This window comes from Lactuca saligna, chromosome 6 (assembly GCF_052625555.1).
Source record: "Lactuca saligna cultivar CGN05327 chromosome 6, ASM5262555v1, whole genome shotgun sequence".
NCBI classification, from domain to species: domain Eukaryota; kingdom Viridiplantae; phylum Streptophyta; class Magnoliopsida; order Asterales; family Asteraceae; genus Lactuca; species Lactuca saligna.
Genome location: NC_136422.1, coordinates 60,473,081 through 60,483,209, shown reverse-complemented (window position 1 = coordinate 60,483,209; position 10,129 = coordinate 60,473,081). Strand labels below are relative to the sequence as shown.

Genomic DNA, 10,129 nt, shown 5'->3' with positions numbered 1-10,129 from the left:
ACGTGCTTCTTGCCCCATAATACCAAAAACCAAGCTAGAAAGGGACTTAACTCTTGGGGAAAGGCTTTTGCATAACAACTAGAAAGGCTTTCTGCATCAATGATCCATATAGAACTCAGATCTGGAGTTTCAATTCCAGATCTAACTCATGCTTCAAGATCTCAACAATATTTCTCCAACCAAACCCCAAAACACCATGAAAATGGAACTATAAAGGAGAAGGCCAAGGATAACGATTCCTTGCCTCCAAAATGACCTCCCACTGAAGTATAATCCGGATCTCTTCAAGTCTCCTTGATCCAAGCTTCTTGATCTTCAAAATCCCTTCACAAATCACACCAATTTGCTTCCAAGTCTTCTCACAACTGAAATTAGGGCTTCTGGATCCCAAAAGGGTAGCAAAGAGGCTGATGATGGGTTATAATGTGCTTTATATAGGGCACAACCCCCGGGATTAGGGTTTTCTCCCTTCAGCACCAACTCGTCAAGTACAAGCCACCGACTCGACGAGTTGGCCACTTAAACCCGCAACAAATCCCGCTCTGACTCGTCGAGTAAGCATGCCTACTCGTCGAGTCCCTTTCCTTAATTTACAATTTAAGCCCTTCAACAACACCTCTGGAATTTGGGGTGTTACAAATTTATTGTTAATAAATTTACTTTTTATAGTACATCTGTTTAATTTTTATAAGATAAATTTTGTTTTCAAATTTTCGTAAAATATTTATGTTTTCGCATGAACTTACTTTTACATATATATATATATATATATATATATATATATATATATATATATATATATATATATATATATATATATATATATATATATATATATATTATTTTATCATATTTCCCAACTGCTTTTGTGAAACAAGGTTTATAACCGATTGAACAATAAAAATGGGTGGAATTATGTTTTATTCCTACTTATTTCAATATTATGTCCATTTTTAAAAAGTGGTTCCTTTTTCATAGATTTCTAGCCGTTACATTAAGTTTAGTTTCATTTAAACTTGGTTGGATAGATTAGTACAAATAAGTGTATGATGGATCATTTATCTTCCACTTACAAAATTAAATATTAAGCATGCATTAAAGTAGCATATAAATATACATGATATAAGAAAAACATTTTATTGCAAAAGAAAGGACTGAATTGTTACCCACGAAGTATTGACTTCACACATGGTACACTTAATTTAGCAAACACATTGATTCATATTGTATAAATTAAATCAAACTAGGAACATACAAAACCATTTGGGACTTCACCACCACAGACATTAACGAGCAAGCTAAGAGATAATGGTACATTAAGATTGATCCCTAGGACGTTGGCTTTGATTGCAGTGCACAAACAGACAGCAGCCTCAAGGTCGGCAAGTCCTTGGATGAGAGAGCAACATGGCTTCACCGGTGGTGAACCTAACTCAACTTTGACCAATCCCCCAAGAAGATTAGCACAAACCCCCAGTTTCAAGGCGTCTCTAGGGCAGGTTTCTGTATTTGGGTTTGTGTTTGGTACTGTGTTCGGGTTAGAGTTGGGATTGGGGTTGGGGGTGTGGTTCGTGTTAGTGTTGGGGTTGGGGTTTTGGTTAGTGTTAGGGATGGGGTTGGAGTAGGGATTGGGGTTTGGGTTGGGTTTTTTATTTGGATTGAGGTTGGGTTCTGGTATGTCGGACGTCTCACAGCCACTAACCATGACGCAGAATAAAAGGTTGAAAGCTATGACCAGAACAACGGACACATTACTCTTTGATGCCATGCCGAAATCGGTTATGAAAACTTTGTCAATTATGGTGAAGGAAGAGTGTGATAGAGTAAGGGTACAATGGAACATTATATAGGTCTCTGTGGAGTAATATTTTTTGTTTAAATATATTCCAGTTAGTAATTGAGTCAAATTAGCATGTTATAGTTTTTGCTGCCACCAACCCATGCACATCAAAGCGTACGTTGAAAGTCCTTCTTTTTTTTTGAACAAAACCAGATGCATTATACTAATTGCAAATAAAAAATATATATGTGCTCCAACGGATTAAACTTTAACAGGGTATATATATTATCTTATATATCTGTTGTTCAAATCTTTTTTTAGTCTGATATATATGTTCAAATCTTTAACAGGTATGTGCTTTGCATGTAGGGTAACTTCGGAAATACATTTTGTTTCTGTATACGTACTGTTCTAAAACTGAATATATATTTATGTTTTATATATACAGGGGTCGGCTACAATGAAAAATAAAGAAAAGATAGCAATAATTTTGTAAAAGTTACCAATTACGAAGAAGAGGTGAAAACATCAAACCCTTAAATGTCCAGTAAATGTCCACTAAAGCTACAGACCACGTTTACGTTTTTCCATTTTCTAAATGGATGCAAGTCACGCTATCATAGAATAATTAGAAGAGAATCATAGAATAATTAGAAGAGAGGGACATCGAATCAATCCCATGATTTCAATGTTTGTCACATGAAAGATTTTGGGCATCTTAAATATAAATACAGTCAATAAGCAGTTCCTTTGAAGCAGGCGAGGATATATGTATTAACTGACTCTATATATCAAGATTGAAGACCCTTAATTATAATTTTAACAAAATTCTAAGTAAATCTCCTGATATCCAAAGGGGTTTTCTATAAGTACCCTATCATTTTTCCAATTCCACCTTTTGATTTGATTTTTTGTCTTATTTCTTTTGTTGTTATTATTGTTTTTCTTTTTTAAATTTATTTTTAATTTTTTATTATTATTATTATTATTATTATTATTATTATTATTTTAAACTTCGAACAAAATTTTATAGTTTGGACGACATTATACACTACAAGAAAATCACTATTTAGCGGCGACGCTATTACCGGCGACAGAGACTTTTAGTGGCGACTCTAGAAAGTGTCACCGCTAAAAGCCCCTAATAACGTTGCCGCTAAAGGGTGATCACGTGAATCCGTGTCTTCCCATTCCGTTACATCTACACCGTTCGATCAAATATCAAATCCAATGGTTAGGGTACCCTTATCCGGACTAACTTAATACCGGCAACATATGTGTCGCCGCTAAAGGTTGAAAATGTCGCCACTAATAATGCACTAAAAAATGATGTGGTACCCTTCCCTCCAGATTGTCACTGCTATTGATAAGAGTCGCCGGTAATAACCTAATTGTCGCTGCTAAAGGCGGACGCATATAAAAAAAACGCACGCAGAACTTCATTCTTCTCACTTGCTTTCTGTTTGCTGCCTTTTCTTCTTCGCCCCTTACACCATCTACCGAGTTCATCTTCAATTTGCTTCTTCCATCTTGATTTCTCCATATATTGTGTCATATTAAGGGTATTAGGGATTAAGGTGTGATTTGGGACCAAATCATAGTGGGCTGATATTGGTGCCTTCGACCCACATGTATAGTGAAGAGACTCACTTGACTCACACATCAACTAAACCACAACTCAAAGCCTTGCAACTGATGCTACAACACTCCTATCACATCATACAAGGTCCACCTATAGTCTACACACTAAAACCAACCATCATGACAAAAAATCATCCCATGTCAAAAGTCAACGTCAAAGCCAACATCCAACGTTGACTTCAGTCAACGTCCACATTGTGGCCTTCCTTCGCTAATTCGTGGCTCTCATATAAACAATAATATGGGAAATTTCCAATCACCATAAATCACCAAGGGAGTGAGAGATAGGTTTCTACGAGGTATATGGGTGTTAGATGTTGGTAATGAACCCAAGAAATGTCTTAGAGGGGATTAAATACAAAGCAAACCCAAAACTAACCATCGGCTTAGGCTAGAACAATTGCCACGTTGTGGCCATCCTTGGCCATGCCATGGTGGTCCACCAAGACACATAATCCATATTATCAGTGCCATGTCGTGGGCATCCTTGCACCATGTCGTGACACAAGGTTTCCTCCAAAACTTTATCTTTGGTTCTTGATAAAGGTTAGCTTAACCAATCTGGAACACAGGTGTTGCATGTAAATTGCTTACATCATGTTATGTATTGATATATAATACTATTGGTAAAGAAATATAAGAATGTTGCAAGAACAGTACAGGAATTGTAAGTATATTACTTGTATTTATAAAGAAATGCAAGAAATAAGCAAAGTATGTATCTATTTCTTTTACTTGTTATTTTCTCTAGTTATTTTTATGCGTTAATTGCTAGAAACAAACAAATTCCTATGTTACTTCTTTCATTTAAGATAAACAAATACATGTTATATTGTACTTGTCTTATTTTTTGTTATTATAGGAAGAAATGATGAAGTTCATTCTTTAGGGAGTTCTTGGAAGAAGCTTTATTTGCCTTTCATTATTTTTTTTTTTGGGATCGAGGTCGTATGGAATGAACATTTAGTTTTTTTAGTATGTTCAATTTGCTTGTAGTCAATTATGAATGTTTTTTTTTTTGCTAGTTGAAGTATTTCAATTTTTATGACTTGTATTTTTCATTTGTGGTTTGAAATACTATGTTATAATACTTTTAATTAAAAATGGTACTTTTAACACATATATTCATATTTACATCCTTATGTTTTTTTCTTTGTTTATACACATCTGAACATTATTACTTGCATATGTATTGTTTAATTCCCACACAAAAAGTTACATCCTTATGTTTTTTGTGGGATCGAGACTGCATTTTAACACCGCTTATCGTCTACAGACCGATGGTCAGAGCGAGCGGACCATTCACACCCTCGAGGATAAGTTGCGGGACTTCATCATTGATTTTTGGTGGGAGATGAGACTCCTACCTACCCCTTGCAGAGTTATCCTACAACAACAGCTTTCATTCCAACATTGGTGCTCCACCTTTTGAGCTGTTGTATGTACAGAGATGTCATAACCCAATATGTTGGGGCGAGGCTGGTCACAGGGTCATGGGGCGGGCCGAGGTGGTTCTACAGACTACCGAGATGATTCAGCAGATCAGGCAACAATTACAGACTGCCTATAGTCGATAGAAGAGTTACGTTGATCGGCGTCGATCTGAGTTGGAGTTTCAGATCGGTGACATGGTGCTCCAAAGGGTCTCACCCTGTAAGGGTGTGATCCGTTTTAGGAAGAGGGGAAAGTTGGGTCCTCGATATATTAGGCCATCTCGGATCATTGCCAAGATTGGCAAACTGGCGTATACATTGGATCTCCGGAGGAGTTCAGTCAGATTCATAGCACCTTCCACGTTTCCTAGTTGCGGAAGTATGTATTGGACGAGGACACGGTAGTATCATTGGACGACATTCAAGTTGATGAACGCCTGAATTATGTTGAGAGGTTGGTGGTTGCTTTAGAAAGAAAGGTAAAGGTTCTGTTCAACAAGGAGATACCTTTGGTAAATGTATAGTGGCAGCATCAGAGGGGATCCGAGTGGACCTGAGAGCCGGAGGCTAAGATGCGGGAGCATTATCGGGATTTGTTCACTGCAGTAGGCTTCAAGGACAAAACCTAGTTTAAGTGGAGGAGAGTTGTAATATCCGGATTCCCAGGTATGAAATCTTAGGAATTTATGCATTTTATAAGTCGTACTCGACGAGTTGGGAGGCCCAACTCGTCGTGTAAAATCAAGAAGGACATGTATTCCATAAAACCTACTCGACAAGCTGGAAGACCTTAACTCGATGAGTTGGTGGCTGAACATGAAACCCTAAATTTTAGGGTTTACAACCTATATAATCTCCTTAAGCCTTTGAGACTGACCATTTATTAGCCTCCAAACCCTAATATCGACCTTGTGAGCCCTAATCTAATTTCCTCTCATATTGTGAGCTAGTGTGGCACTTTGGAGCAAAAGAAAGGGAAGTTAGTGAGAAGGAGGCAATGATCTAGCAAGTAATCCTTTGATCTTTAGTTTGGCACTATTGTGGACTGTTGTGAGTATCCAAAACCCGATATATATACATATATATATATACACACACACACACACACATTTTTGGGTTTTGAACATTCTAACACTCCTATGGTGTACATGAAACCCTAAATACCTTGGATCTATGTTTTCTCTAATATACATGCAAACTTGAACTTTCCAAGGTATTACCCTATCTAGCATACAAAACTTTGATACTTGGGTAATAAAACAAGTTAGATAACATACCTTTTCTTTATAGGTTGTTTCTTGGACTTTCAAGACCTTAGCAGAAATAGTATGAATGCCTCAACTGGAATCACAACACACCTAGAACAAAGGATAACATGAGGAGAGATTCCTTGCACACACAAATAGGCTAGCCCTCTAGTATTCCACTTAAGTGCCGATTTCATGAGTTAAAGGGGTTCTTATATAGTGTGGCAAACTAGAGTTACACCATGTAACCCCTAATGACTTTCCATATTCCTCATGCTCCATGGGTTAAACTTTCATGGAGTATCCATGGGTTACCACATGGGTTTAGCCCAACATGAAGAACTATGGATCATAAGCCCACTTTATAAGAATGAATGATTTACCAAGCCAACCCCTTATATTTAATCAGTCTCTTTTAATCAAAATTAATTTCAAATTATTTCTTGATCAATACTAATTAAATAATATGATTTCATATTAATATATTAGAACTTATAATATATTAATAAGCCATAAATAACTTCTTCTTAAAAGTCCATCCTATCAAATTGTCATGATGATATGCCGTTGATTAGATGTCTAAACCGATAACTATTATTGCTATGTACTCGACCTGAGAGTAGCATGGTCCATTTGGGTCGCATATCATCAGGATAATTTGTTAGGACGGACTCTTGAGAGAAATGTTATATATGATTTATTAATATATTATAAATTATAATATATTAATATGAAATCGTATGTTTTAATTAGTATTGATCAAGAACTAATTTGGAATTAATTTTGTGATCAAAAGAGACTAATTAAATCTATGGGGAATAATTATGATAATTAGTTATATTTATATGTGTTGGGCTTATAATCCATGAATATTTTCATCATATTGATGCTTGTGATTGACAATTTGTTTAGAGATGCCACAATAGTGGTTTCTTTTTCATAGATTTCTAGCCGTTACATTAAGTTTAGTTTCATTTAAACTTGGTTGGATAGATTAGTACAAATAAGTGTATGATGGATCATTTATCTTCCACTTACAAAATTAAATATTAAGCATGCATTAAAGTAGCATATAAATAATATAAATATACATGATATAAGAAAAACATTTTATTGCAAAAGAAAGGACTGAATTGTTACCCACGAAGTATTGACTTCACACATGGTACACTTAATTTAGCAAACACATTGATTCATATTGTATAAATTAAATCAAACTAGGAACATACAAAACCATTTGGGACTTCACCACCACAGACATTAAGGAGCAAGCTAAGAGATAATGGTACATTAAGATTGATCCCTAGGACGTTGGCTTTGATTGCAGTGCACAAACAGACAGCAGCCTCAAGGTCGGCAAGTCCTTGGATGAGAGAGCAACATGGCTTCACCGGTGGTGAGCCTAACTCAACTTTGACCAATCCCCCAAGAAGATTAGCACAAACCCCCAGTTTCAAGGCGTCTCTAGGGCAGGTTTCTGTATTTGGGTTTGTGTTTGGTACTGTGTTCGGGTTAGAGTTGGGATTGGGGTTGGGGGTGTGGTTCGTGTTAGTGTTGGGGTTGGGGTTTTGGTTAGTGTTAGGGATGGGGTTGGAGTAGGGATTGGGGTTTGGGTTGGGTTTTTTATTTGGATTGAGGTTGGGTTCTGGTATGTCGGACGTCTCACAGCCACTAACCATGACGCAGAATAAAAGGTTGAAAGCTATGACCAGAACAACGGACACATTACTCTTTGATGCCATGCCGAAATCGGTTATGAAAACTTTGTCAATTATGGTGAAGGAAGAGTGTGATAGAGTAAGGGTACAATGGAACATTATATAGGTCTCTGTGGAGTAATATTTTTTGTTTAAATATATTCCAGTTAGTAATTGAGTCAAATTAGTATGTTATAGTTTTTGCTGCCACCAACCCAGATGCATTATACTAATTGCAAATAAAAAATATATATGTGCTTCAATGGATTAAAATTTAACAGGGTATATATATTATCTTATATATCTGTTGTTCAAATCTTTTTTAGTCTTATATATATCTTCTAAATATTCAAATTGCGTGGTATATGTGCTTTGCATGTAGGTTTATGGAAATACATTTTTGCTTCTGTATAGTTTTCTAAAACTGAATATATTTTATGTTTTATATATAAATGGGTCGGCTACAATGAAAAATAAAGAAAAAGTTAGTATGCAATAATTTTATAAAAGTTACGGATTACAAAGAAGAGGTGAAAACATCAAACCCTTTCAATGTCCAGTAAATGTCTACTAAAGTCACAGACCACATTTACGTTTTTCCATTTTCTAAATGGATGTAAGTCACGCTATCATAGAATAATTAGAAGAGAGGGACTTCGAATCATTCCCATGATTTCAATATTTGTCGAATCATTCCCATGATTTCAATGTTTGTCACATGAAAGATTTTTGGCATCTTAAATATAAATATAGTCAATAAAAAATTGCTTTGAAGCAGGCGAGGAATATGTGTATTAACTGACTCAAGATATTAGGATTCAATACCCTTAATTATAATTTTAAAAAAATTGTAAGTAAATTCAATATAAAACGAATTCTAAATAGAAATTATTAGCCACGACATTCTAGAGTTGTTAGATCAGCGGCATATTTCTACGACGGTAAATAAAAGTTAATTATATGAAAATGTTGTTAGTCTAGCGAAATATATAGCAGCCAAACACACTTTAAATGTTTAATAGCATATATTATGAGCATTTTAAAATGACAGATTTTTGTTGGGAAGCAACTATTAGTTAATGATTGTTATACATTTTTTATATTTTGCTGGCAAGAAGGAAAAATAATTAGTAACAAACCGGTTAGTAAACAAATCATATATATACTCAAAGAAAACTAATGATTTTTATATTTGGTTTTATATGAACCATTTATACGAACCAATTTAATAAGGACGTCCAAAATAGAGAACCAAAAAATATCCTTGTAACATTTTACATTACCAGAGTGCAACTTATAACCATAAATGTTTGAAACTTGTAGAAGTACCACAAAACACCACATACATAGGTATTTTGATTAACGACTGACGAAATACGTCATTTGCATGGTAGACGAATTGCGGGAGATCTGATGGATTGGTAATGGATTAATGCATGTGGCTTATCCTTCACATAATTTTGAATATTTGACATGAACTAGCATAAGATTTCAGAATAGATAAATTATATGTCTAAAGTTACTAGAAATGATACTAAACTAAATGGCTTGTGGTTGTTCTTTGTCAAATAAGAGAAATATATGCAAAACACGTTTAAAAAGTATACAAAGTTTAAATATTTTAATAGGTTATCGTGATCCGAAATTAATTAATTATTATTATTATTATTATTATTATTATTATTATTATTATTTAGAGAGTAAGAATAAGCTCAAAGAAATAAAAAAAACATTGAACCCATTAAGGTTTTTTCACGAACTATGAAAAAATAGAACACATTCCAACTTTGTTTCTTCTATGACAACATTCTCGTTGTTTTTTTTTTAGGATGATTGAATCATGTCACTACATCTTCAAGATATATCGAACAAAATTGTAATGATTCATTAGTGACCCAACCATTAGCTATATAACCTTCCAACCACTCTTTATTTATGACATAATTTTTAAGTTTTTTCATATAGTTTTCTAAATGATACATCAATCTTATACATACGAGGATCTGCAAATATATTCGTAGGTAGATGAAAAACTAAATGAATCACAATGTCAAAATACCCAAGACGACATATCACTTCTAATTCAAATAAGATTCTAATAAATGTTGCCTTCACTTCCCCCGTATTCTTCATCATCAGTGTTCTCGAGCAAAGTTGTTTAAAAACATACAAAGCTCTATTGTTGGTGCATAAGTATCCTTGTCCAAAAACCTTCTAACTCCAATTGGTATCACACTTTGCATAAGAATAAAATTGTGACTAACAACCATATATTTTTAAATATATAATCATGTTAGATGTAAACCTATGAGGTCGTTCCAGCCAAACAAT

General features: G+C 34.7%; 2 protein-coding genes across 2 annotated transcripts; both read right to left on the bottom strand.

Moving 5' to 3' along the window:
- Positions 1–1,118: 1,118 nt before the first annotated feature.
- Positions 1,119–1,808, bottom strand: LOC145000671 (uncharacterized). Its single transcript, XM_078959934.1, has one exon. The coding sequence runs from the start codon at positions 1,766–1,768 to the stop codon at positions 1,244–1,246; it is 525 nt and encodes a 174-aa protein (XP_078816060.1). The 5' UTR covers positions 1,769–1,808; the 3' UTR covers positions 1,119–1,243.
- Positions 1,809–7,198: 5,390 nt separating this feature from the next.
- On the bottom strand, positions 7,199–7,884 carry LOC145000664 (uncharacterized). Its single transcript, XM_078959926.1, has one exon. The coding sequence runs from the start codon at positions 7,841–7,843 to the stop codon at positions 7,319–7,321; it is 525 nt and encodes a 174-aa protein (XP_078816052.1). The 5' UTR covers positions 7,844–7,884; the 3' UTR covers positions 7,199–7,318.
- Positions 7,885–10,129: the final 2,245 nt, after the last annotated feature.

Bases quoted from the DNA above. Each gene is read 5' to 3' on its own strand.
- LOC145000671 (XM_078959934.1), bottom strand. From the start codon at position 1,768: ATGGCATCAAAGAGTAATGTGTCCGTTGTTCTGGTCATAGCTTTCAAC.
- LOC145000664 (XM_078959926.1), bottom strand. From the start codon at position 7,843: ATGGCATCAAAGAGTAATGTGTCCGTTGTTCTGGTCATAGCTTTCAAC.